This window comes from Pongo pygmaeus, chromosome 4 (genome assembly GCF_028885625.2).
Source record: "Pongo pygmaeus isolate AG05252 chromosome 4, NHGRI_mPonPyg2-v2.0_pri, whole genome shotgun sequence".
NCBI lineage: Eukaryota > Metazoa > Chordata > Mammalia > Primates > Hominidae > Pongo > Pongo pygmaeus.
Window position 1 is genome coordinate 34,500,526 of NC_072377.2, and position 27,936 is coordinate 34,528,461.

A 27,936-nucleotide genomic window follows, 5' to 3' on the forward strand; every position below is an offset into this window, starting at 1 on the left:
AATTTGCAAGTTTGTTTATTAGATGGTACATGTAAATTTCCTATGACACCTACCAACTGTTTCCTTTTTAGCATCTCAGTTTTGGGACACTTGTGAAATTAGTCTTCCAAGTATAATTCTGGTCATGGGTAAATTGTGAAGGCATTGGAAATTATCTGCACCTTTTCCCATCTCTGTTGTGAATGAATTTCCCACACACCTGGGACTTGTTGCCTACAACCAAACCTTGTGTGTCACTAAGGTGAAAACTTAGAATTTAAGCATGAACATTACAAAGACTTCAGGTATGTGATTAAAAAAACCTCTTTCCTTAGAGGTATTCAGATTTTATTTGTGAGCCCTCTAAACATCAATGTCTTAAAGGGTTGAAATTATAACAATGGAATAAATGAAAAGTGAAGTTTTCTGGAGTCACATGACCCTGCTGTGTGCCCAAGTCACCTATTCACACGGCTGTTCACATCATCTGCATGAAAATATTTTCACTTTCTGTTAACCATAGTGATTTACAATTCTATGACTCTTAAACTTTATTAAAAACAAGTTTAGAAAGTATCTTTAACAAAGGTGTGTTTATTTCCATATATTGCTCATTACATTTTTCTTGCCACAGTTTTATCTAAAGCTAGGTCAAAATTTTTCTCTAAGGTATTTATTAGTAGTGTATGTTCTTTAGATATAAAATCCCTCTGGTCAACATGCAACATTTGAATATCTATTGGCATTGTACCTCTATGAAATATTTATGACATTTGTTAATAGTGAACCTCAACCTCCTGACCCCACATCCGAAGTTGGGGGCGATGTGGGGGAACATACACAAAATTACAACCACATTACTGGTCAAGCACTTTATAGCTAAAATCTATTGACTTTAAAATAGCATTGTATGTGAATTCAGAGTTTTAACATATTTTGTGGATCAAAAGGAAAGGGTCAAAGGCTAAGCTGAACACGGAGGGCACTAAATTAGCTAATAAGGCAGCTAGTGCCCCTGTTCTTGCCCCAGCCCTGTCACATCACTGCATCCAATTCTCTCAAATGTTATAAAGAATAATGAACTTAAAACTTCAGGGGTTCCTGAAAACTGGTATTAAATTAAAAGCAGAGCAGTCAAAATTCTTCGCAAATGACTTCTGTGATAGAAAAAAAAATTTCCAACCTGCGTCAGAGGAGAATTATCTTTTAGGTGTCAAGGAAAGAGTGATAAAGATGCTGAGTATATTAGTCAAGGTCATCTGAGAAGACTATTTTGTGGTTGATTCTTCTGAGCCCCTGAGTTGTCCAACATTATTGGCGTACCTGTAGCATGAACAATATTGTAACCAATAATTTTTTGAATACAGCAATGTAAAACCCTCAACTTGAATGTTCCTCAGATCACAACAAATCAGCTCAGCTACAAGTCTTCCCCAAAGTGGAGCTATTCTAGTCATATATTTACTTAGTTTCAAAGAGCAGGAATCCTGCAAAGGTGGAGAAGCGCTGGTGGTCCCCATGGAGAGCGCCATTGCCCATTCGCAGCCAAACCTCATCCCCTTTGGCTAGCTTCAGCACAGCATGATTGCTGGATGTATCTGATTTGCCCTTCATTTCATAGCTGGAAAGAAAAAGAGGAACAAACTACTTAGTCTTTGCCATGAACAACCAGCTCTTCACCAAAGTCTGTGCTCCCCTTCTCTCCTTCCCACAGGTATAATCCTGTGGCTAAGTTCTCTAAACAGCCTGTGAGCAGAAATGACCTATATGCCACTTCTAAGGCTGGCTAGTAACACTCTCACAGAACCCCTCCCTGCTCCTTCTTATGACTGTCTGGAATGTTCATGACAATGACCAGAATGATCTTAGAAGCCATATGTTTAAGACTGGGTTCTTGGAGACTGTGTGGAAAAGAGCTCTCTCTCTGCCCTACTCCAACCTGGAACAACCTTGGGCTGTTTGATGAGAAGGAAAGAAAGTTATATTATGTTTGAGCTATTCCACCGGGTTTTTGTTGCAGTAATTTAGCTTCCCCTAACTAAGCTAGAATTTGGTACAAAAGGAGGCTGCTCCACAACCCAAATAAAAATAGGCTTGCACTGGCTCATGGTCAGGCAAGGAGCAATGCGGAAACAAATATCATGGTCTGGGAAAGCAGAAGATCCATGTTACACTGTGCAAAAACCTTTGGAAAACGTGATAACTTGGAAAATAGATCTAATGCCTGTAGGGTAAGAAAGGGAAGTGATTGGAAAAAGCCAGAGTACTCTTTGCTGCTTTTAGAAAGATGTCGCTACAAAAGATGAGTTAGGCAAAAACTGACTTGTTTGAAGAAGAGGAAGTAAATAGTGTCTACATGGTTGGGGCCTAACAAGGTTAAAAAAGCCAGGTGTCTTTATATCTGGAAGAGCAGTGCTAAAGCTGATGTTTTTTCCTTAAGACTACTCATTCAGCAGCCATAAAAAAGAATGAGTTCATGTCCTTTGCAGGGACATGCATGAAGCTGGAAGTCATCATTCTCAGCAAACTAACAAACACAGGAACAGAAAACCAAACACCGCATATTCTCACTCATAAGTGGGAGTTGAACAATGAGAACACGTGGACACAGGGAGGGGAACATCACACACCAGGGCCTGTGGCATGGTGAGGGGAAAGCGGAGGGACAGCTTTAGGACAAATAACTAACGTATGCAGGGTTTAAAACCTAGATGATGAGTTGATAGTGCAGCAAACCACCATGGCAGATGTATACCTGTGTAACAAACCTGCACATTCTGCGCATGTATCCTGGAACTTAAAGTAAAATAAAAAAAAAGACTACTCATTCAATCAAGTAGACACAGCTGTGGCACAATCTGATGGATTAAAAATATTGCCTTTCTGCCCAAATCTATTGCTTTAGAAGGCCTCAGGGTAACTCCATTAAATTGAGAGAAAGGCATGAAGACAAGGAATAGCAGGCTGAAAACTGTCAAGAAAAGTATATGGAGTGTGGTTTAGTAACACATGTAACTGACTTGACTTAATCTATTTAACAAATGAAGTAAAAGCCAGCTAAGTAAATAGAGTAAAATTGAGTAAAAAATAGAGTAAAAGCCTGCTAAGTAAGTTTCTGAGGAAATGGGTTTGCCAGAGACCCAAAACTGGACTCAAGAGGCTTGGGCTGTTTGACTCAGCTTTCAAATTTGCACCAGCAGGAAGTGGGCTGTGAGAGAGCCTCGAGGAGGGCCTGCTCACCTTTCAGATGAGCCACAGAGAAAAGCAGATAAAGAAGACCCTCCCAGAGGACAGAACCAGGAGCCAAAGAGAAAAACAGCCAACAAACCAATCTGATGAAAAGGACTACTCATTGACTGACTCAGGGCTTTGAGCTGGATGTGTTATTTGTGCTTCACGGGCTGTCTCCCATAGGGACAGAGAGATGGGGAGACATGTATTGTAAGTGTAGGAAGAAGAGTTCAGCAGATATTTGGAAGCCAGAGGGCAGAGAAGGTTAGCTGTTCACCAGAATCCCCTTTCTTCTGTTCCATTGGCACTGCAATTCCATGTCACCCTTGCATTTGTTGGGTGGAAAACAATGTGACTAAGTTCTCCGAACAGAATTCCTGATCCATAAATATTTCCACAAACTTGCAACAGCAAGCTTTTCTCCTTCTGACTCTGGCAATGACAATGACCAGAGAGAATTTCAAAGTCAGTTTTTTTGTTTGTTTGTTTGTTTGTTTTTTGTTTTGTTTTGTTTTTGAGACGGAGTCTCGCTCCATCGCCAAGGCTGGAGTGTAGTGGCGCAATCTCAGCTCACTGCAAGCTCTGCCTCCTGGGTTCATGCCTTCTCCTGCCTCAGCCTCCCGAGTAGCTGGGACTACAGGTGCCTGCCACCACGCCCAGCTAATTTTTTGTATTTATTTATTTATTTTTTTAGTAGAGATGGGGTTTCACCGTGTTAGCCAGGTTGGTCTCGATCTCCTGACGTCGTGATCCGCCCGCCTCAGCCTCCCAAAGTGCTGGGATTACAGGCGTCAGCCACCGCGCCTGGCTCAAAGTCAGTTTTATAGAGAGCAGAGCTGCTTTCATCAGCCTGGCTTCCTCAAAAAACAGGAAGAATAAACCCACTCCCAACCTGCACCCCTCCTACAACCCCTCATTCTTTCCCAATCTGGAACTTTTGCCCTGGACTGGTCAAGAAAAATCAACTTCTAGCATGTTAGAGTAACTGGATCTCTTAGTTGCAACAATTTCACCTACCCTAACTCATCTTTCTGTCTTTTGGCATTTCAAATACATCTTCCCCCTCAGGTAAGGCTCCGGAAGTAAACACAGCAATTATCACACATCATCAAAAATAACAGGGAAATGATAACAGCCACAAAGTTTTTCATAGATAACTCATGGCCCATTTAATTGTAAGAAAGGTGTTGGCTCTCTGCCTCTTTGCCACACTCCAAGCTAACATCAGAGGGCATGGGAGAATGGGAAAGCAGAAAAAGGGGCAGAGAGAGAGGAGAAAAATAATGAGTTATAAAAATAATCCAAATGATTGGTTATGGGGAGTTCTGCTAGTAATTAATGCAAGGCCTCTTATCAACCTGCTGATGCTGAAGTTCATCAGATTTATTTTTTCCCAAACAATAATGATGATAATGTGGCCATATTGGTGCATGAGGGCTCTTATTAAGGACAGGGGCCATGTCAGGCTCTACTGACTCCTATACGCTTCCCTGTCATTAGGAATTCCTTGAACAAACAATGGCAGCATGGATGAGACCCATGATAGAAAAGACCACCCACCTGTACATGCTGAAGACTGTATTGCCATTGTGCATAAGGTACACATACACTTCCTCAACATCCTCATGCTTCATCATGCTGAAGGTGAAGAAATACACGCCTGAAAAAAGCAGGTATTTATCCATGTTGATATTAACATGTTATACATTGAGGACCTGGAGATACCTGGAGATTTGCCAAATGCCTTCACATGTCTTTTATTGATATTCTTTGTAGTATGGTGTCTCTCCTTGGCCTTAATTTGCAGGAATGTCCCTTTATCTACTCCCCTTCCAAGTGCTTTCAAGTGCTTTGAGACTTTCTCAATGTGTACACTGTGTATCCCGAATAAGACTTAAAAGTCTTTAAGAGAAGAAGCCTACCTCATTTTAGCTGTATCTCACTGCCTTGTGCCCTGACAAAGTGCTTTGGGCAAAGTAGGTGTTGTTCCTGGGCACAGGTTAGCTATCATCCTCATGTACCACAGAACTCATGTTACCAAGGTACAGAGAGGTTTGTGGTTGAACAACGATGCTCCGTGACTTAAGAAAATGAGCAACTATAACAATACAACAGATGATTAAACTCACCAAAGGAATTAGCCAAAGATAAGGAAATCCTGGAGCACAGAATAAATGTTTATGAGTTCTAAAGAAATGATTCTGGTAATTTCTCATGCTATTCCTTGTATGTTGGTGAAATTATATACAATAAACAGAAAGACCCAACTTAGACTCAGCAACGGGACCTTGTCACTAAAAGTCTGTATCCTCTTCATTTGAAAAAGACCAACATATATTTTAAAAGATTTGAGTTTTTTAATAAGAGCCTAGGGCTCTTAATTGAAAGCAATATAATATGACCTAATATACTCTAAATGCCAGCACACAAGATACTTTCACTGAATAATTAAGAAGAATCCAATAGCACACAGACAAGACAAAAGGAAAATTTTTCAAACTCTAAATGATCTGGGATTTTGGTGTGCATTTTGGAAAGGTGAATGAACATAAGTCATCAAGCTCTTACTGATTTCCATGTTACATTTTAAACAAATGGCCTTTCAAGACAATAACCCAGAAATAGCTTTAATAAAAGATAGTTCTCTTTCTGTCTCAAAAGTGCAATCAAGTAAGATGAAAGTTGTAAGGGTGCCGTGTCAATTCACCTGATTCTAAGTCAAATTAAACAAAGAAGTATGATGATGCTTTGTCTAGTGCCAGGAACGCATATTCAATGTTCTGGGAACAAAGGAAATGGCCTAAAAGTTTAAAGTTTATCATGCCTATTCATATGCCTAGAGATTGGCCCACAGAGGAAAAGTAAAAGCAGATAAAAATTAAAAGCCTCAAGGAAAATAGTTTATATGTGTTTAGTTTTTCACATTTTACAAAATTTCATATTAGACACATACACATACATAATTTTCAATTCCTCAAGAAGATAAAGCTGAAATCAAAATGACAGGAAAATATATTAGTTTTTCTTACAAAATGATGACTACTATTAAAAATAGGTTGCAAAAACGTGTTAGAAAGAGGAGACTAAAACACCAGATGGTAAATAAATGAAATGTCTGGAGTTGGAAATACCGAAGTGAGTATGTATTATACCCACATGTGGCTTTCCTGCAAGGCAAGGTACTGAAACCAGAGGAGACACATTTGCACTATGGTTTGGAGGTCTTTGTGTTGCTGTAATTTCAAAAACCAGCCTTCTCTGTCTCTTCACTCCCAAAGCTGAAAAGGACAAAATGGTCTTTTTGCACTCTATTGCAAAAATGGAGACTGAAACAGAAAACTGTGAGAGTCAAATGACAGCTGGTATCACTAGAAATTGAACGTCTGGCCCCAGAGAGCTCTAAAAAATTAAATCCTTACTTAGGCTTCAATTATAAAGCCACTTAATTCCATGGAAACGTGGACTAGGTATTTCTAGGCACTAATATAATCTGTGGCATAGATAGCATTTAACAGAATAGTTATAAGAAAATTATGACATAACCCTTCAGAGCAGAAAATCACATAAGAACATTTAAAGATGACTTTCATGACATTAAAGTGTGATGAAAGATTGCTTCTATCATTTCATATCTCAGTTCATTTCTGACTTAAACTGAGTAGAAAAAATAAATCAAGGTGCACTTAAAAGCATTTGTGAAAATCTGACAGGGCCACTGCCTCCATCAGAAGTTTCTTCCTTTTAATTCTGGTTACCATATAGAGAAATGAATAGAATTGAAAAACAAAAACCAAATAAGTATCCATGTTCTGCAACGCTCGGAGACTGGAAGAAAATCAATGAACTTCAAAAATACCTGTAAGTGCTGCCAAATGCCCTTGAGGGTGGACAGAGTCATGTGGAGATAACACGAGGTTGAGCCAGGCTCTGAGGAGGCCAGGTGGCAGCAGGTGTCACACAGTGTCAGGAGAAATGCACTCCCTGATAGTGAGGGCCACGTGGAAGAGCAATGCTGAAAACAAGCCCCTGTGAACAGGGCTGAGCGGAAGCCAAGGCTGTGTTTGGGGTGATGGTTGCTAGATACAGTGTAGGATGTGGAAAGAGAACCTGCAGTGGCCAATCTCAAAATCTGCCAGCAAAAAAAAAAAAGAAAAAAAGAAAAGAAAGAAAAAAAAAGGCTCCTGAAGGCAAGGGAACCAGGATGTATAAGGCTGGCTTCAGAAGACTTCATGGACCCAGTGCAGTCTGGAGAGGTAGTGGAAGTGTGACCAAGAAAAACACACATCAGGGCCTTACTTAAAAGAATCCATTAGTCCACTGGCAGCAGCGGAGGGAGGCTTTGAGTTATCCAGTCTAGAAATTGCCCTGGTCCTTTCTTCACCAAGAAACTAGAGCATATGGCTGGTCTAGGAAAATTCAACTCATTCAACCATCAGTTAATTTTTTAAAGTAGAAAAGAAAAGCAAAAACGACCCTAATGGATTAACAATACTCTCCAAGAAAAAATGTTGTCATGTAGTAGATGAAAAATGTAGCCATGAATTTATACTAATAAAGCAAATACCTGTATAAAAGAACATTATAGAACAAAAGGAGTGAACCCATGGTAAAAATGGCCAGACAATAAATGGAATTAAAAGCTGGGAGCATCAGAAAAACCTGGTGAGATCTGAATAAAGTCCATAATTTAGTCATAGTATTGTACCTAGGTTCATTCTTTATTTTTGTAATTGCACTTTGGTTATTTAAAATGTTAATAGTAGGGGAAGATGGTTAAACAAAATATGAGAACTTTGTATAATATTTTCATAACTCTCCTATAAGTCTAAAATTAATTCAAAGTAAAAAGTTTGTAAAATGGGATTTTCTATTTATCAACTGTCCAGAAACTTGAAAGCACATTTTGTTGATAAGGCTATCAGGAAATAAGTGCTTTCATATCTTGACAATTTAAGCATATTGGTACAACCCTTACAGGGAGCAATTTGGCAAAATTGATAAAAATTATGGATATGTTTATACTGATAATATTCCTAAAACTTTAGCCTACAGATATACCTGTAAGTGATAAAGTACAAAGTGGCATATTCTTGCTGGCATGGTGGCTCACACCTGTAATTCCAGCACTTTGGGAGGCTGAGGCAGGCAGATCACTTCAGGCCAGGAATTTCAGACCAGCCTGCCCAACATGGTAAAACCCGTCTCTACTAAAACTACAAAAATTAGCCAGGTGTAGTGGCCTGGGTCTGTAGTCTCAGCTACTCAGGAGGCTGAGTGGGGAGGATCACTTGAGCTTGGCAGGCAGAGGTGGCAGAGGTTGCAGTGGGCCGAGATGGTGCCACTGCACTCCAGGCTGGACGATAGAGACCCTGTCTAGAAACAAACAAACAAAAAATCCACCACCACCAAAAAAAATAAAGCAAACTGGAAACAACCCAAATGTCCAGCAATAAGGGAATTCATTAAATATACTTTGGTACGTTCAGCTATAAGAAAGAAGACGAAGTAATGATGTGAAAAGATTTCTAAAATATATTGTTAGTTTTTTTTTTAAAGCAAGACACAATCAGAATGTAGAGTGTCCTAGCTTTTATATAGAAATACGAGAAGATATATTTGTATTCATTTGCATAAACAAACTCTTTTCAAACTCTTTTTTTTTGTTTTTGTTTTTTTTGAGAGGGAGTCTAGCTCTGTCGCCCAGGCTGGAGTGCAGTGGCGCGATCTCGGCTCACTGCAAGCTCCACCTCCCGGGTTCACGCCATTCTCCTGCCTCAGCCTCCTAAGTAGCTGGGACTACAGGCGCCCACCACCACGCCTGGCTAATTTTTTGTGTTTTTAGTAGAGACGGGGTTTCACCATGTCAGCCAGGATAGTCTCTATCTCCTGACCTCGTGATCCGCCCGCTTCGGCCTCCCAAAGTGCTGAGATTACAGGCTTGAGCCACCGCGCCAGGCCTTAACTTTTTAAATAAGTAAATGTATTACCTGCTCAATTTCTTTTAATTAAAAAAATAGGATCAGGCACTCCTTGAGGTGGTGGCAAGGGGAGGAAACAGTTATGACACATTTAAACTGAGAATTATGTTTTAAGGACTTTTAAAGTCAGAGGTAACTATGTCCTCTTAAGAATTATTTAGCTCAGTCTAAATCAGAGTTGATAATATTAATGACTATGGCCATATTTTAAAAACTATTTTTGTCTTTTCAGATTCTAATTCGTTTACTTTGAAATCCAACAGAAATCTATATGAGCTGTTTGGTTTAACTTGAATCAGAAAAAAATAACTACCTTAATGTCTTTCTTTATTTCCTACTCCCTTCCTCCTTCTTTCCCTCCCTCCCTTTCTCCATCCCTCCCTCTCTTCTTTCTTTCCTTCCTTAATTGTCTTTATTGTTACATTGATTAACTCAGTCTTCATCCTATGTTTCCATCTCACCTGATACTGGGGCCCCAAATCTACCAGTCATGACATCAAAGAAGTTTCCAATGTTGGTCTCAACACTGCTGAAGATAATCCCACTGTTCTGATTGCTGAAGTGGGTTGCCAGAGAAGCCATGAATGCAATCTAAGGAAAGAATTATTGGTCAATAAATAGGCAATTTATCTTAAAGAAGTCAAGTTTTTATGCAGATTAGTTTGTTAAACATTATACATAACAGCAAAATTGGGAATAAACATCAATCTATGGAGAAAGAAACAAATAAATTATGATAATTCCAACATTTGAATGCTATGCAGTCATTAGATTGACAATGTCTATCAACAGTTCTGAACATAGGTTTCAAAGATTATTTGTCTTTCAAATGATTTTTGAAATATTAAAATTCTGTTATCAAATAATACCAGAAAAATTTAGATGAAATTTTCCACTTATAGCCGTGAAATGCACATTAGCAAATTCAAGGACCTGAGAAACCCTATAGCCAAACGTTTTAATTTTGGTAACCCTGCATTGTTTTTTCCCCAGAAGATACCTATTAATTTCTTTTTTTTTTTTTTCTTTATAGAGACAAGGTCTCACGATGTTGCCTAGGCTTTTCTCAAACTCCTAGGCTCAAGAGATCCACCTTCCTCGGCCTCCCAAAGTGCTGGGATTATAGGCGTGAGCCACGGTGCCCAGCCTATTAATTTCTAATGAAATTAATTCTTTGAATACACTTTGAGAATTCTTGATGCTAATCTAAATGTGCATCTATATAAAAGGAGAAAATGTCTTCAATACACTGTTTACTCAAAAAGTAGACAACACAAGATCATTATTGTCTGATACCAGCCTACATTAACTGTGTCTGTGTGGATGGAGTTATTCTGTGTGCAATTCAGAAAAATATCTGCAAGAATATTCTTGAAATTATTAATAGCAGGTCTTTCTTGGTAGAAGTTTCATGGGAAAGTTTTCCTTTCTTCATTACACTTATAATTTTCAAGTTAGCATGTATTAATTTTATATTCAGAAAAAATATACTAATTTTAAAGCTATAGAATTGTATTTATTTACATGAACAGACATTTAGGATAGATTGTCATTCTTGAAATAAAGTAATAATATGTATATATGTTCCCATCATATTTAAAAGTAACATGTATATAAGTATGCATAAATCTGAAAAGTTACATAACTGTATGTTAACAGTAATCATCTCTTGGCATGTTTTATTATTTTTGGCCCAGAACTTTTCTAATTTTTTTTAACAGTGAAAAGATATTATGCGAATAACTTTGAAAAGGTAAAAAGGAGTGTTTGCAGTTATCTAAAATACAGAAAAATGGTTTACTAAAATTAGCAATCTTTTTGAATATTAGAACAGCAAAAATTTCTCAGCATGATTTTGGACAAAAAAAAGTCATATTGGAACTGTAAAATTTAGAGATGGGGGAATCCGAGAAATCATTTAATGGTCAACATCCATTTCTGGGAATGGTTACAAGTACTTCATGTGTAATCTTTTAAGGGACTTTGAAAGCCTCTGCTTAATCAGTAAAAGATCAGCAAAGAGAATTAACTTGAGAAACCCGCTCATGGTGGCAACCAAGAGGCTCTATGAGTTTGGGAATAAGGCTGTCTGTTTGGGTCCAAAGATATGAGATTAAGGTCCACCTGTCTTAATTCTGTCACTTGGCAATTGAGTAATTAGTAATTGGGCCTCAAATTTCTATATCCCCTAAGTGGAGAATGGGGTAGTACTCTTCCTCCTCTTGCCACCACTACTACTATTGTTACCACCTCTGTACTATTAATATCCAAAGTCAGGGTTGAAGTTCAAAATACAAAATGTTAACAATAATTTTAAAAGCCTTGAGACAATTCCACCTGTCAAGAAAAGCTTTTGTCACTATTCACAATAGCAAAGACATGGAATCAATCTAAATTCCCATTGATGATAGACTGGATAAAGAAAATGTGCTACATATACACCATGGAATACTGTGCAGCCATAAGAAAGAATGAGATCATATCCCTTGCAGGAACATGGATGGAACGGGAGGCCATTATCCTTAGCAAACTAATGGAGGAACAGAAAACCAAACACCGCATGTTCTCATGTATATGTGGGAGCTAAATGATAAGAACACGTGGACATATAGAGGGGAACAACACACACTGTGGCCTACGGGAGGATGGAAGGTGGGAGGAGGAAGAGAATCAGGAAAAATAACCAATGGGTACTAGGCTTAATATCTGGTGATAAAACAATCTGTACAACAAATCCCCATGACACAAGTTTAACTATGTAAAAAACCTGCACATGTACCCCTGAACTTATAATAAAAGTTAAAAAGAAAAGAAAAGCTTTTGCTTAAAACTACCATTGAAGAATGAGCCGTGAAAGTCAAAGTTAATCCTTCGTCCAAATGAGTCATTGAAACTGAGTGTAAGTTAGATTAATAAATTCTTTAATTTGCTGGGTCCTTCAAAGAATGTGAAGTTCCCTCCTTCACAATCTGCATAAGACCCAAATGATTGTATTGTGATTTTAGGGTAAAATAGCTGATGGGGCAAATTTAATAATTGCCCAGAATGTTCTCTATCAAACTGGCTACTCTAGGGCCCCTTCTCCGTGGTTTACCATTCATAGGTTATGGGTTAGACTGTCTAGCTTTGAGATGTTTATCTTCTGTCTTATTAAATACCTTAACCTGGCTGAATGGTATCTCTAGCCTTTTTGTTTGTAAATTTATACTGGCACATGGATCCCAGGTTGCTGAAATTATTAAACAGCATTTGGCTAGGCACAGTGGCTCACACCTGTAATCCCAGCACTTTGGGAGGCCGAGGCAGGCCGATCACTGGAGGCCAGGAGTTTGAGATCAGCCTGGCCAACATAGCGAAATGCTGTCTCTACTAAAAATACAAAAAAATTAGCCGGGCATGGTGTCACGCACCTGTAATCCCAGCTACTCCAGAGGCTGAGGCAAGACAATCGCTTAAACCTTGGTGGAGGCTGCAGTGAGCCAAGATCACACCACTGCACTCCAGCCTGTGCACACACACACAAAACAAAACAAAACGGCTTTCATTTAAAAGTTGCAAAACCCACAAATGACAGTAACACACTAACCATTCAAGTTATTTTAAACTTGAAAAACCAAGGCCCAGAAAAATGATGGAACTTATACAGGGTCAAACCACCACCATACATGCACAAATGAAAGACAGTTTCCCCCCAATTGATCTTTCAGGCAAGAATCGCTTTATAGTCTAATTCTTCAAAAATCTCTCATGTTGCAGGATTTTATCTCAGTTACTTTATTTTTATCCACAAGTTACTTTTTTTGGGAAGACACTAGTCAGAAAGAAAATTTTTTAAAAATGCTAGTTTTCAATGCTGATAGAAGTCCCCTGGAGGGGATCCATTTCAAAATATTAGCCCTCCTCCACCTTCCAGAAATAACCCAAAGTTAGTAATTTTTCTTGTGACCTAACCTCACATTTACAAGTTTAAGATCTTGTTGGCAATAAGAACTTTAATGATCATTTAAAAGAGAGATAAAGAATAGGTAAATGGGTACTTGAGCTTGGAATAAAATGTACAGTTTTAACCTCATAAATTGATTTTTTAAACTTTATGCTGAAATGAATGTAATCTGGTCTGGAACACTGAGTGGATGACTCAAAACTGAAATTCTCCATTGATAAAGAAGATTCTGACAAGAAAAGCTCAAGTAAAAATTATACCACAAGGTCAAGTGTGGTGGCTCAAGCCTGTAATCCCAGCACTTTTTTGGGAGGCCAAGGCAGGCAGATCACTTCAGGACAGGAATTTGAGACCAGCCTGGCCACCATGGCAAAAACCCGTCTGTATTAGAAATACAAAAATTAGCCAGGTGTGGTGATGCATGCCTGTAATTCCAGCTACTAGGGAGGCTGAGGCAGGAGAATTGCTCAAACCCATGAGGAAGAGGTTGCAGTGAGCCAAGATCGTGCCACTGCACTCCAGCCTGGACAACAGAGCAAGACTCTGTTTCAAAAAATAAACAAAAATTATACCACAAAATCTGAGTTGAGAGAAAACAATATATATCAGTATTTATGTATGGATTAGTATATGTAAATATAACAATGTTAATAAATACAATATTATAACTAGACATTTCATCATTCCATTTATATATTTAAATGTTTATACATTCAAGTTGGCCCAAACCCTTATTACATCTTATTACATTCTTAAAACATCTCATTTGGGAAAATAGGAGATGAGTTTATATTTAGGGTTGCCTTGGATTTGGTCCTATGAGGGACTTAGATTTCACCCTTCATAAATGTCTCTCCTCCCTAAGAATAATATCTAAGTCCTCCTTTTGGACAGTGTAGGCCTTATGCAAACATCCTGTGATGTAGATGAACAAACTGAGACTCAGATTTACTCAGGATTGGGGACGACTAGAGGAAGCGCTCGAACATCCTGATTCCTGGCCCCTTGTGGTCAGGCAGGTTGGAAAGCCACCAGGAGATGTACCAAGGATGGTTTACCTGAAGTTCTGGTGGAATCCCTGGGTAGCCCTTCTCTCCTTTGGGGCCATGCTGCCCCCGCTCCCCTCGAGGCCCCAGGTCACCTTTGTCGCCCTTCTCACCTTTGGCTCCTTCATGACCAGTGGCTCCATTGTTGCCATTGTTTCCATGGTTTCCTTAAACAACCAGACATCATCACATGAGAAAACCCAGTCGCTCATACTTACCATCCATTTCTAGACATACTGTCCAAATTCAATTATGAAAGGGGACCATTCAAAACAATCCCAAGTATAACCAAGGGGTATCATTGTCTAAATAGGGCACCAGGCTCTGAAAGAAGGCTTAGATACCCTAAAGCTCCAAAGCCTGTTTATCCTTTGAAGCAAGTCTTGGAGGAAAAATTGTGTAGAATTCTAATTATCACATTATCATTTAAAATAGCAAAGATTGGAAACCACCTATATAATCACCCATACTAGGAGGGCATGACATATTCTAGAAACTATGTTATATAGTCATAAAAAAGAAGGCTGAAGAAAAACATTTAATGATATAGTGATATTTATGATATTTTTAGATTTTAAAGTTATAAGTGGCCAGGTACAGTGACTCACAACTGTAATCTCAAAACTTTGCGAAGCCACAGTGGGAGGATCACTTGAGCCCTAGAGTTTGAGACAAGCTTGAGCAATATGGCGAAATCCCATCTTTACAAAAATAGAAATTAAAAAATTAGCCAGGAGTGGTGGTGCACACCTATAGTCCCAGCTATTTGGGAGACTGAGGCAGGATGACCTCTTGAGCCTGAGAGGCCAAGGCTACAGGGAGCCTGGATCATGCCACTTCACTCCAGCCTGGACAAAAAAGCCAGACCTTGTTTCAGGCAAAAGAAAGTTATGAGTAAATAGAAATAACATGATACTATCTTTGTTTGGAAAAATATGTATTTATGTATTATATCCATAGGGAAAAAAAGACAATAAGTTACAGAAAAATATTCACAGAGGTTCTTTTCTAAATGTGGAACATGAGTAATTTTCATGTCATTCTTTATATTTTTCTGTCTCTTTGAAGTTTTCTACAAAATACACATCACTTTTATAACTGGGGAAAAGGTAAACTCATTCATTGAACAAATTACAGCAATGATTTTGAAAGCAAGAGTTGGAAAACAATTTTAACTTTTCCCTTTGCCACCAAGAGACAATTTCTACACCTCTTCTTTATTTTTAATATTTGCTAAATTTCAGGCTTTTTGCTGTTTATTTTGCATGCTACCCTTGGTTGGTTATCATACCAGGCTTACAACCCTTCCAAATGGATGAACTTTGACTGTGTTTACAAATTAATGTGTTCAGTGACAAAGCCATTTCCTGGTTAGAAAACATTTAACCAAGGCCAACCTTTTGTGTAACCTCAGAAGAGTTAAGACCTGAGAAGATTTTACAAGGGTCGAAATAGGCCCTACCCTACATCATTGCTCCTGCTGGCTGCTGTCCTTGATGGCCAATGACATAGATTCCAAGCCAGTAAGTGTAGTTTAAAGTTTAACATAAGATTTTCTTGCTGTAAATTTGGTTTTGTGCAAGAAGCTACTCAAAAGTAGAAAAAAAATTGAACCACATCTGATAAATATTAACATCAATGAGAGTAAGTCACAGAAGAGCCAGTGGACTTTGGCCAGACCCTGAGATGAGGTCCTACCCTAGGGATTAACCTGAGGATGAAGACAATAAAACCCAAGATAGGCTTGGGAGCCCCATATTGAGGGGACCTGGGCTACCCTTTCCTGGACTGACCCAGGCTACCAGCAGGCCCGCAGCACTCCCCTGTGCCTGGCAGCATTGGCACAGTACAGATGACTGAACTGCTGGTCTAGTGGGGTCTGATGTAGCTCCAGAGCATTCCCCATACCACTACATGGTACTGGAGCTTAAAAATGTTTCCATGAGGCCAAGAGTGGCATGAGAGTCAACTGAGAGATGGCTGAACATGGAGGGATCCTGAGACTGGAGGAAGAAGCACTTAGCTGGACCTAGAGTCACACAGAAGGATGCACAGCTCAGTGACTGGCATTGAGATGGTTGTAGCCCAGAGCAGTAAGCTTTTGGCTCTACTCTGCCCTTCATAAAGCACGCTGTGGCAGATATACTGGAACAAAGACTATGACCTGGTCCTTTTGGACTCAATGCTGTTGAGGAGCCTCCCAGCCTATGAATCTGGTATTCCAGGGTGCCAAGAGTCTAGCGGATCCTTTGGATCACACAGAAGTGATCCCAGATTATTTAGGTTTGCCCTTTCCTCCTACTTTAGCTCAGGCTGCAATTAGATTGACAGTATGTCTTGCTCATCCTTACCTGGAATGCCAGGAGGGCCCGGTGGCCCAGGGGGGCCTTGGTAGCCTCGAAAGCTGTAGTCTCCATGACAACACTTACTGCAGTCTGGGGGTAGTCCTCCGGTTTGTGGAGACTAAAAAGACAGAAAGAGAAGCTTCAGAAAAGAAGGTACTTGTGAGCAATTAGGATTTTTAAATTTCCACTGGCCTTGGCCCTTAGGTAAGCTTAATTCCAATCGAATCACAGCAAGATCAGAAAAGATGGGATAGGGTGGAGATATCAATGGCAAAGGGTCAGGGAGTAGCTAAGGTCAGTTGATGACCAAAGGAAAAGGCAACAAGAAAGTCAACAGAGGGAGATGCTCTTTGAAAAGGCGTGTGGGTGGGGGTGGGAAGTTGGGTCCTATTTCTGGAAAGTGCCTTCCTGCTGCTACTGTAACAGCAAAGGAAAAGAAACTCCTTCAGAAGTGGACTTGGAAGGCTTTTCTCTTCTCCAACTGCCATAGCCCCAGATGTAGCTAAATTGAGTAGATGGTCCTCAATTACAAGAATTATCCACTTTAAGCACTGTTTTTAAATGCTTACTATATCCATGATACTGAGTTAAGAGCTAGATTAAGATTTCTTAGAAATTCTGAATAGTAACATTAGTTTTTCAAACAGCCATAGCACACTTAAATTGTCTTAGAAAACGAAGGAAATAAAGTATTTTTTAGTCCAATCATTTATTTACTTATTTAACTGACAAGTAGAAATTATATATATATTTATCACGTATAACATGTTGTTATAAAATAAGTACACAGTGAGCTAATTAACATATGCATTGAGCTAATTAACATATGCATTGTCTCATATACTGTTTTTGTAGAGAGAGCACTTAAAATCTACTCTTAACAATTTTCAAGAATATAATACATTGCTAATAACTATAAGTCCAATACATTTTTATTAATTATCTGCATCTTGAAACAACTTTAACTTTATAAGTAAATCAACTATTTAACATGATTTCTATTTCACACATTCCACTTTAAAATGTGAAATGATTGGGCCGAGCATGGTGGCTGACGCCTGTAATCCCAGCACTTTTGGAGGCTGAGGCAGGTGGATCACCTGAGGTCAGGAGTTGGAGACCAGCCTGGCCAGCATGGTGAAACCCTGTCTCTACTAAAAATACAAAAATTAGCCAGGCATGGTGGTGCATGCCTGTAATCCCAGCTACTTGGGAGGCTGAGGCAGGGGAATCACTTGAACCCAGGAGGCGGAGGTTGCAGTGAGCTGAGATAGCACCATTGTGTACTCCAGCCTGGGCGACAAGAGCAAGACACAGTCTCAAAAAAAAAAAAAATGTGAAATGATTATCTCACTTTTTAAACCAATATTTAATAAGCACTTAATGGGTACTAAACATGCTCAAGTATGACACTGAGTGAAATCCTAAATTTCTAAAATATATGTTTACTATCAAAGAGCTAAAGACCTAGTGGAAGTTGATTGACAGGAGAATTAAAGTTGCTTATGAAATTTGAACTCCCATCTAAATTGGCAACTTGCCTTATAATTATGTCATACAAAATACTTGTGGAAATGTTCCTAGACATCAATTATAATTCAACGGTCTTTTGAAAACAGCATGTTGTTGCTAAGAGATTCATGAAAAAAATGAAGCAAAGGAGAGAAAAAGGAGGCCAGGGAAGAAGAGAAAGAGAAAGGAGACACAGAGGGAGGAAAAAAGAATTTAAAATTCAAGTTGTATTTGTCACTAAAAATTTAAGCAGAGAACTGGATCAAAACTTCACACAGTTAAACATTTAGATCTTACTTTCTTTTCTTTAATAAAAAATGGGCTTGAATTTTGTTCTCACTCTCTCACCGCTTTGTCCTAAAATTTTCCACAAAGCTATTCAGGGAAAACACTGAACAGTATCTGTAGCACAAGCATTCTCCTGCAACCTCTCAGAACCCAAGTCTTGCCTGATCAGGAGCTATAACTTAGAGCTAACTCCTAGTCTTGTCTTCAGTCTACCAGGCTCAAACCTGGACAAGAACTAGAGTCTATGAAAACCTTCTGTCAAATTGGTAGGGGAAGAAAAGTCAATTAAAGCCATTGGTTTGAGATGAGGGATTTCATCTCAGGGATTTTATCTGAGGGATTTCAGGACACTTGGAAAGTCAAAGACACCACGGCATGCCCCACCTTCTAATCCAAAACTGTAATCTGAGAAGGAAGGATTCCATATTTCCTGTTATGGTTTTGCCAATGTGAAATTCAGCCTTTTAAACCTCAGAAAATCCAGGGCTCTGCCAATGATGAATTTTAAGGATGGAGAAGGGAGGAGAAGGAGGGAAAATCCTCAAGTGGAACCATCGATGTAGGAATGGAATGGAAATACTGAGATGCTTAGGAATGTTGAAACACCCACTGGACTGAAACCAGAATTTCCATCACGGTGCTGCGTGACCTTAGAGAAGTCGCTGTTCTCTGGACATCTTTTTTTGTTTGTTTCGTTTTTGGCTATTAAATCAGAGGATTGGATGAGGTGGTGTTGGTGCACAGAAAATGACTCTTCAAAATATGTGCTTCAGCGTGTTGAGTGCTTTGGAAATGGAAGGCTTCAGAAATAAGCCACGAAGATAAGGTGAGCACAGGGAGGATAGAAGGCTCTGCGGAGCAGGACAAAAGCTTGCTTGATCTTGATTTTCAGTACAAACGCAGATCATGAGAGAGGGGCCTCATGATCCTTCTGAACTTTGGTGTTTTAAGAAAGACGTATTGGAAGAGCTATCACAGGGAAAACTGGCTTGTGGCAAATCTCTTATTAAAAAAAAAAAGAGAGAGGTCTCAGATCCAAGGTCTCTCTCTGACCTTTCCCTGCCTCCCAGTCTCTCTGATCTTCTTTCCAGAAGTGCCGGGAGGGACTCTGTCTGGAATTTCTTTATTTGACTAAGAAAACGTCTTTCCAAAAGAAATCCAATTGTCTTAAGACCCCCTCCTTAGGAATCTCATCAAATAACCAGGAAAGATCAGCCACTGGAGAAGTGAAGAGACTGGGAGTCATCACAAGGCTCAGACAGGCTTTTTTTCTATTTCCTGAGGGCAGCTAGGAGCCATAATCTGGGAAGCTTTAAGACAACCTCTGTTCACAGTAAATTTCTCTCCCTTCCCTTCTTGACACTGTCACAGTAGGTAGCTACTCAGACATGAGCAGGGTAGGGGAAGGCTCTACCTGACCCAGAATATCAGGTGATCATCAGGTGATGATCAAGTGGCTTTTAACTGTTTCTCTAAAATAATAATTGGTTGCAGCCAGTGCCGGGGAAAGGCAGTCTTCCTAAAGATAGAAAAAACCTGAAACTGGTTATCGGCAGCTTCCCAATAAGATCTCAGGAGTTGGGCAAGTGGGCTCAAGCATGTGCATTAAGAGGCAAAATGGCAGAGTTTAATTGGCAAATGACCTCCTAGGAGCATTTGGCTGGTAAGGGAAGAATACCTCAAGTGAGCATGGTTACAACTCCAGTAAACATACTATGCAGGCTCACCTCCCAAGTAAGTCCTGGCAGGCCACTGCACATGTGGACAACCCACCCCAAGGGAAGAATCAAGGGAGAAGTAACGCAAGACCCCAGAAGTATGCCAACGTGAAAAAACCCCAAGTCAAAAGGTCAAACCGTGCACTTGTCTTTCAAGTTGCCCATTTGGCTCTTTCCAAGTATACCTGCCTTCCTTTTATTCCTGCTCTAAAACTTTTTAATAAACTTTCATTCCTGCTCTAAAACTTGCGTTGGTCTCTCCTTCCGCCTTATGACCCTCAATGGAATTGAGGAGCCAAGAATTGAGGTTGCTGCAGACCCCTATGGATTCACTTTTGGTAACAACACCTCCCCCAGGGCTCAGAGGAACTTTGTAATTTACTTCTACATTCCCCAACTCCCTGCTACCCTACGTGGAAGGGTGTGTAAGCATGCATACTGCATTGGGCTATTGGGAAATCATCCCCATGCGGTATGTTTTTCTCCTGCTGATCTGCCTTTGGACAGTTAATTTTCAGAGAATCTTCAGAGGATGAAACAAGAGAAGATTTCCCACTTTTTCCCTACAATCGTCTTGCATTTTTTTCCAGCTCTACAATGCAAAGATACTAAAGTATTTTCCGAAGCCTCAAATATTAATTTAGAAACATTTTGTTTTTAAAGTCTAGTATCTAGGCACAAGAATTCAGCTCCAGGAGATGAAGTTGCTCAATGCTAGAGCCAAATAGGATTGGAAGTGCAAGACCAAGCTACTTGAGGGCACTTTGAGGGCACAGAGCTGCCACCAGAACAGTGAGAGACTTCTGGTTGTTACTAGTCAAGCGCCTCGTGAGAACCCTTCAGCAACATTGCATTACACGTTCCTTCCTCTGGCCTTGTCTTTCAAAGTTCAGTTGAATGGAGCAATGCTTTTGTATTGTTGAGTCTTTTGCTGGAACTCTTAGAACAAGTTGGAAGGGATGTGTTAATTCAGAAGTTTTCTCCTAGGTAAGGGAAAATTACATGTAGGTAGTTGCTATTTATGATCTCCTTGTTTATCATCCTCTTTCCCAAAAGCAGGACAAATTTGTATGCAAAAGGCATGTAAATTTGCAGCACACGAGAAAGAGTTTGTCTCTAAGAAACGCTCCATCAATTTTGTAGATGGTGGCCTAGGGGTAGTGAGGCAGAATTGAGCTCTACTACTAGTAAGTGACTTCTAAGAAGGAGAGTCATAGCTCCTTTTTTTAAACCTCCTGCCCCAAAAAAAGGGAAAAGAAAGAAGAAGAAGGGAAGTGGGAGGAGGGAGAAATGAGTACCTGGGAGAAGGAGGGGAGATTGACAAAGGTGAATGACAAAGAGGCTACAGAGAAGAAAATAACAGGAAAAAAGAGCCCGGGTCTGCCCACCCCAAATCTCTGGCCATTGTACTCCACCATGAACCCACAGCTGGAGCATCTTTTCCAGACCATATATCTGATTACCTCACTGTCCTGCTATGAATAAACAAAACCTAGCTAGCAAAGCAAAATCTAAGCTTCTAAACCAGCTAGCAGAATCCTTCTTTGCACTAAAATCGTGTAATGTCCCGTCGTCCCCCCAACCCCCGCCCCTGCATCCCTAACCCAGGAGCTTCAGCCACAGCCAACTTCTCACAGGCTTTCCAGTCTCTGTTGCAGCACTTTTTTTTTTAATTTGCTGTGGATAGTCATTCTTTTAATCTCATCTTTTAAGATCCAACTCAAAAACTATCAGTACTTTGACACTTTTGCCCAACTGCCTTTCATGTACTGACTTTATTTAACAAATGCATTTAATTAAACTTAATTTAATTAACAAAAATTTATCTCTACTACAGCCCTTCAGGATGGTTTGGACATGGGAGCTCAGGCATATTTATCTTTATATATCCCTGGCCCCCCTTTTAAAGTTTGGTACAAAGTAGAAGCACAAGAAATACATGGGAACTGAATGAATAAGAGGAAAATTGAATTATGATCAAAGAAGAGGAAGAGGGGAAGTAGGGAAAGAAGGAAGAACATAGCACAATCCTAAATTCAAACTGTGGTCTCCATAGCCATTGGTAGAGGAGTTGTATTGAAAACTTCCAGATTGTCAGTAACTCTAAATATTCTCAATATCTCCTGTTAGTGGTTTGTTTGAAAATACTTCAGGAACCTAGAAGGTAGAGTGATGGAGAAATGTGATTTGGATTTCAGTGGCCTGCCGGGTGTTGGTTGTCAGGACATAATGACCAAAGACAACCTTTAACTTCCTTCTGCTTCCTCTGGGGGAATCACACTGTCATGGCCAGGAAAGATACCATCTGTTGGCCAGGAAAGATACCATGTGTGAAATGGAAAGTCCAGATCAAGTCTTGGACACAAGTGAAAACATCTTCACCACAAAACAAAAACAAACGAAAACCCACACACAAATTAGTGTTAATCATTACCCTTTAGCCAAAAGATTGTCAGATGAATAGACAATCTCTAAAAGTGGCTTTCAAAAGATAGGATCATATTTAGAGATTATCATTTCTTCCGTGGTTCCTTAAAGAAGCAATTTTCTCTGGATACATCCCCCACAGAATGGTCTGGACAACTGCCTTGTGTGGTCAAGTTAGAAGTTCTGGGTTAGTTTCAAATCTGCAATTGATTCTGTGTGTGATCTTGGCCTGATCATATAACCAAACAACCAACCCAAACTTCTGAATCCATGGTGAGAAGGATTTAGATTTCAATTACATGAAATTCTTCAGGTCCTATTTAATGCATTAAAGTAATCAAATCTTGTAGTAAAAACCTGTATGTTCAAATATCATATAACTCAAAGTAACTGTTCTTGCCCCCTCTAACAGTTTTCAGCATACTAGATGTCTAGAGGGTAATTCAAAACATGTCTCTTCCTGTACTTAATATTTTAAATTACATTGAGTTTCACCAATTTGCAATTCACTATACTGAAATCTTAACTCACTCTCATACTACCAAGAGTTAAAGATATTTCCTTAGAGCTGAATTTATAACCTGAGAAATGGATCAAGTCCTCTGTGATTATCAGGCATCAAATCGTGCTATAAGATATGCATTTCAAACAGTTTATTTTTTATTTAACTCTTTAATTGTTTTTAAAACAGGCTGAACAGAGAGGCTTAACAATCTAGAATGCTATAAATCAAATAAACAAGATTGCCTGAAATGTCACAGTATACTCACAAATCAAAGTAAAAAAACTTTGATTGCTTTTGACAAACTCAAAGGGCAGCTTCTCCCTGCTGGAAGGGATTAAGAAAGTCCAATTCTCTTAAGAACAACAAATGATTGTCTGCAGTGACCCATCTGCCTGCATGGGTCAGCACTCCTTTCCGGACCAACAGAGCAAGAAGGAAATCAAGTCCCAGCATAGCAGGAAGCTGGCTGGCCAGGTTCCCCTTTCTGATGGGGTGATACTATGGCCACTATCCCATCACATCATTGCTGCCTCTGCTGATTCTCTAACAGAGACCGACAGTCCCTCTTGTACCCGAGAGCAATCCAGAAAGAGATTCACAAGCAGCTTAGCGAACTTCTCGAAAGCATTCATTGATTCTAAGAATCGTAGCCAAAAAAAGAACAACAACAACAACAACAACAACAGCAACAACAAAACTCATTAAGCTTTCACAAAAATCCTTAGAAGAGAATTCTGAGTACCTGGCCCCAGAATGTGGTGATCTGGGCTAGGTCATCTACCTCGGGGTGCGGTAGCTCATCTGGTCTCAGGGATTTTAGGTCTGTAGAAGTGTTATTATCCACAGTCCCAGTTTTAGGATGGCTCCGCTCTCTCACTTTCTCCCTCCTGGAGCCGCTACGGCCAGTCTGCTGGTGGCTTTGCACTATTCTTGCCACCACTTTATTAGTTCTTCCGCTCACCTCCATGTATTCATCTTGACACAGGCAAAAAGGGAGGAAAAACAAAGCCAGCAGTTGCCAATAGATGAGCTGCCTCCAAAGCATGATTCTCAACAAAGCCTCAGAGTCTCCCTGAGAAGACAGCAGGGCTCCAGGAGCGTGGTCTCCTCGGGCAGATGCCAGGACTGGAGCTGAGAGCTGCAGCGGCGGAGTGGTTTTATACTTCGGTGTGTAATAAATAAGGCTGTAGGAATGCCAGAGTGACAGCAGCCCTCCTCCCCAGGCAGAACAGCCCCCATTCATCATTTTCCCACACCACAAGAAGAACGATTTGTGTGCACAGTTCCCAGTTGGCGAAATTCATAAATGTCACACCTTGGCACGTTTCTGTTGAAGTGTGAAGAAAACATACACAACCAGCTGGGAACAGAGAGCATGTGTCCAGCAGTTTGCTTTTGTGATGAGACATGGAAAGGCTGTGTATTTGCAGTCTAAAAAGCCTTTTGGAAAAATCTACCCTTGTGCTTGCCAGGAAATTCAGGCTTAACTGCATCAGTTTTGTCTGAAATGGCAGTGGGAACCCATTCAGGGCTTTCACGACAGCTCTTGCTTTCTAGTTGTACTGTTAGTATTTCCCCACTTTGGCCCACTTAAGGTAACTCATTTCCCCTTCCAGATACCAGTGGCAGAAGGCAGTTGGTTGCCTACAAAACACTGAGCAGGATTCAGGTGCAGTGTCTCTGGGTTTAGCAAAGGTATTTCGCCATCCTCAGCTTTACTTCTTTTCCCCATGACTTCCCAAAAGCCAAAATTAAATCAAAGTTAACCAAGTCACTTATTGTCAGATGAAGATAAAACACCGTGCTTTGTGTTAAGAGAAGGCTGTCTCCAGCTCCTCTTTCTTTTGACATATGCTTGATTAAAATAGAAATGGGGCCGGGCACAGTGGCTTATGCCTATAATCCCAGCACCTTCAGAGCCCAAGACAGGAAGATCCCTTGAGCATAGAAATTCGAGGCCAGCCTGGGCAACTTAGCAAGACCCTGTCTCTACTTAAAAAATAAGTAAATAATAAAACTGAAGAAGTGGAAAGCACCGAACACATTATTTCAAACATAGCATATCCAGATTAAGAGGATTCTCATGTTCTTTGCTTTAGTTGCTATACTTTTATTAATTCAGCCAAAAAGAAAATGGACATCCCTAATTGCTTCAGGATAATAAATTAAGAGAATTTAAACAGTTTTGTCATCAAAAATTGCTTCTATTTACATACAATTTTATTTATATTACTCATTCACTCGCTTAAGAAAATGTTACTGGCCTTCTCTCATGAAAACTGGAGAGACCCAGGACCGTAAAAAGCATAGGTAGCAAGCGTCTGATGAGAAGGGGGTGAGGTGGCACTGTGGGAAACTGAGGCTTGGAGAAGCTCAGCTTGCTGATGAAGAGTCAGAGCAGCTGGGGAAAGGGGAGAGGAGAGAGAGCTGTTGACAGCTGCCCCCATCGCTCAGCCAAGGGCCTGAGAACCAAGAGCCATCTCTAGAAGTGGCCAGAACTGTCAAAAGCTAGCCTGGCCCCTCCTGCAGCTACCAGAACAGCCGCTTCCAGAGTCCACACTTATACATGGAAAGGGTTTGGTGCTGGGAATGGAGGGAGAGAGTTACTCTGTGAACTAAAAGCTCTCCAGGCCACAGTTCAGGGGCCTTGGGAGTCATGTTCAGTCCAAGCAGTCAGTTCCCACCTAGTAGGGCATAAAAACTCAGCCATCTCCATGCTACAAGTCTACCCTTGAGCATCAAAACCTTCCTCACTGGAGGATTCCTTGAGTTCTGTCATGTCCACTGTTAAAAGGTAGATGTCCCTGGGAAGGGAAGTGTGTCAAACTGTTATTCTTAGTAACTGAGGATTTTCTTCCCAGACCTGGAGCTGGAGCTGGGGAGAGGATGGAGCCTGTGTTTGGAGGATGAGCAAGAGGATGGGCTTTTGCTGTGGGAAGGAAAGCCCAGAGCAGTGTTTCAGTAGGGGGTGTTCCCTCATCAGGGAGGCCCGGAGAAAATGTCACAGGGAGACCACAAAGCAAGCAGTGGCTCTGAAATCTAGGTCGCCCAATTCACAGGTTTTCCAAGAGCTGCCTCTGGCTTTCGCCATCATGCATCCCCCACGATGTGGGCCATCTTGCTAAGTAACTACAAATCAGCCTCTGATTTTCCACCGAATTGACTTTCCATTCGTGTTTTCAATCCTGTCATCTATTCTAGTGGTTCTCAACCCTGGCTGCATATTAAACAAAGGAGCTTCTAAAAATATTAGTGCCTGGACTCTATCCCAGACCAATTGAGTCGGAATCTGTATTGGGGCCTGGGCAGTTTTTAAAAGCTTCCCTCAGATGATTCTAAGGTGCATCCAGGAATCACTGACCCATCCTCTCCTTGACTCAAAAGGAATAAATAATAATATCCATAATTTGTTAAGCACTTACCATGTGCTAGCCAAGTACTACTTTGCTTTATCTCATTGACTTCTGTCAGCAAACCTATGATCCCATCTTATAGATGAGGTGATAGAAGCTTGCAGAGGTAAAGTGACTTGTCTTGTGTTATGCAGCTGGAAAGAATTGGACTCCATCTGTCTTTTCAGAGTGAGTTCTCCTGACTTCCTATAGAGAAGGATCTACAGAGAAGGACTCTGAAAGAAGGATCTCTCCTTCTCTCTGCCATTGGCCCATTATTGATCTCTCCCAAGAAATCAATAACGGGTCAATGGCAGAGAGAAGGAGGTCAGTCTGAGAGCTGCCAGGGAGCCTGCCCTCAAGAATTGGGGTCAGAAAGTATTATGGGTTGGATTATGTACCCCCAAAAGAAATTTAAGTCCTAATCCCTAGTACCTGTAAGTTTGACCTATTTAAAAATAGGGATTGTTAAAGTAAATGAAAATAGAGACGAAGCCTGAAGAATCCCTTAGCAGACAAAGCCAATTAGGTTTCATAAGTGACCTTAACCTTGCTTGGTTTGCAAACATAGGCAAAACTTAACTTCAGCAACTTTTTGTAAATGCCTGTATTAAAGAAAAACACAATGTAAGTTAAATGACTCAGAAGCTTTCCAATGGGAGAGACCAAATAAGGTAATTGTACAACTGTAACCAATCAACTATTTTATTTGCTTTATATCTGTGTTTGTCCTGTAAAAGCCTCCCCACCCCTTGTGTTCCCTTGGTAGAGCTCCTGAACCTCTTCTGGTTTAGACTCATGCCTGAGTCATGAATTGCTGTTTGCTCAAACTCTTTAAAACTGTATTGTGCCTCAGTTTACTTTTGAATAGGTCTTTAAAGGTGATCAACTTAAGATGAGGTCATTAGGGTGGGCCCTGACCCAATATGACTGTGTCTTTATAAAAAGGGAGAACTTAGACACAGAGGCAGACATGCACACAGGAGAACACTATGTGAAAATGAAAGCGGGGATGAGGGTAATGCATTTATAAGCCAAGGAATACCAAAGATTGCCAGCAGATCACCAGAAGGTAGGTGAGAGGCATGGAACAGATCATTCCCTCACAACCCTTAGGAGGAACCAACCTTGCTAACACCTTGATCTCAGACGTTGAGACTCCAAAACTGTGACACAATAAATTTCCCTGTTTAAGTCATCTCATTTGTAGCATTTTGCTATGTCAGTCTTAGCAAACAAGCACAGAGAACATGTATGAAAACTTTTTAAAACAACAACAACAAAAGCACTCCAGACCCAGTAGAGGTCTGGAGTCTATACATGTACTATCTTGTACATGCAGAGATGGCAGTCTGAAAAGATTTAGTAAATTGCTTAAGTTCATGGGTAGTAAGTAGAAAACTGGGCCAGAGAGAAGAGTCCCTCATCTTTCAATATAGGTATCTTTTACTTCCCTCCAGTAATTTCTCATTAAATGCATTTTAAACATTGGTTTATTATTAAATCTTACTTGGTTATCATTTCATATATGCTCCAGAATGTTCCTTATATCTAGTTTTCAAAGATATGAAT

General features: G+C 40.2%; 1 protein-coding gene across 4 annotated transcripts; it reads right to left on the minus strand.

The window, feature by feature from the left end:
- Window positions 1-287: 287 nt before the first annotated feature.
- C1QTNF3 (C1q and TNF related 3) lies at window positions 288-24,271 on the minus strand. 4 transcript variants are annotated; one of them, XM_063664703.1, is made up of 6 exons: window positions 23,934-24,105; window positions 16,529-16,640; window positions 14,291-14,344; window positions 9,650-9,779; window positions 4,771-4,870; window positions 288-1,600 (listed from the first exon to the last, which is right to left on the minus strand). In XM_063664703.1, the coding sequence occupies exons 1-6, from the start codon at window positions 23,945-23,947 to the stop codon at window positions 1,441-1,443; spliced, it is 570 nt and encodes a 189-aa protein (XP_063520773.1). In that variant the 5' UTR covers window positions 23,948-24,105; the 3' UTR covers window positions 288-1,440. The 4 variants fall into 4 exon arrangements, with proteins under 4 accessions (XP_063520773.1, XP_063520772.1, XP_054344912.2 ...); XM_063664702.1 differs by having other exon boundaries at window positions 23,754-24,104; XM_054488937.2 differs by having other exon boundaries at window positions 556-1,600; window positions 14,190-14,344; window positions 23,715-24,271.
- Between the last annotated feature and the right edge of the window lie 3,665 nt (window positions 24,272-27,936).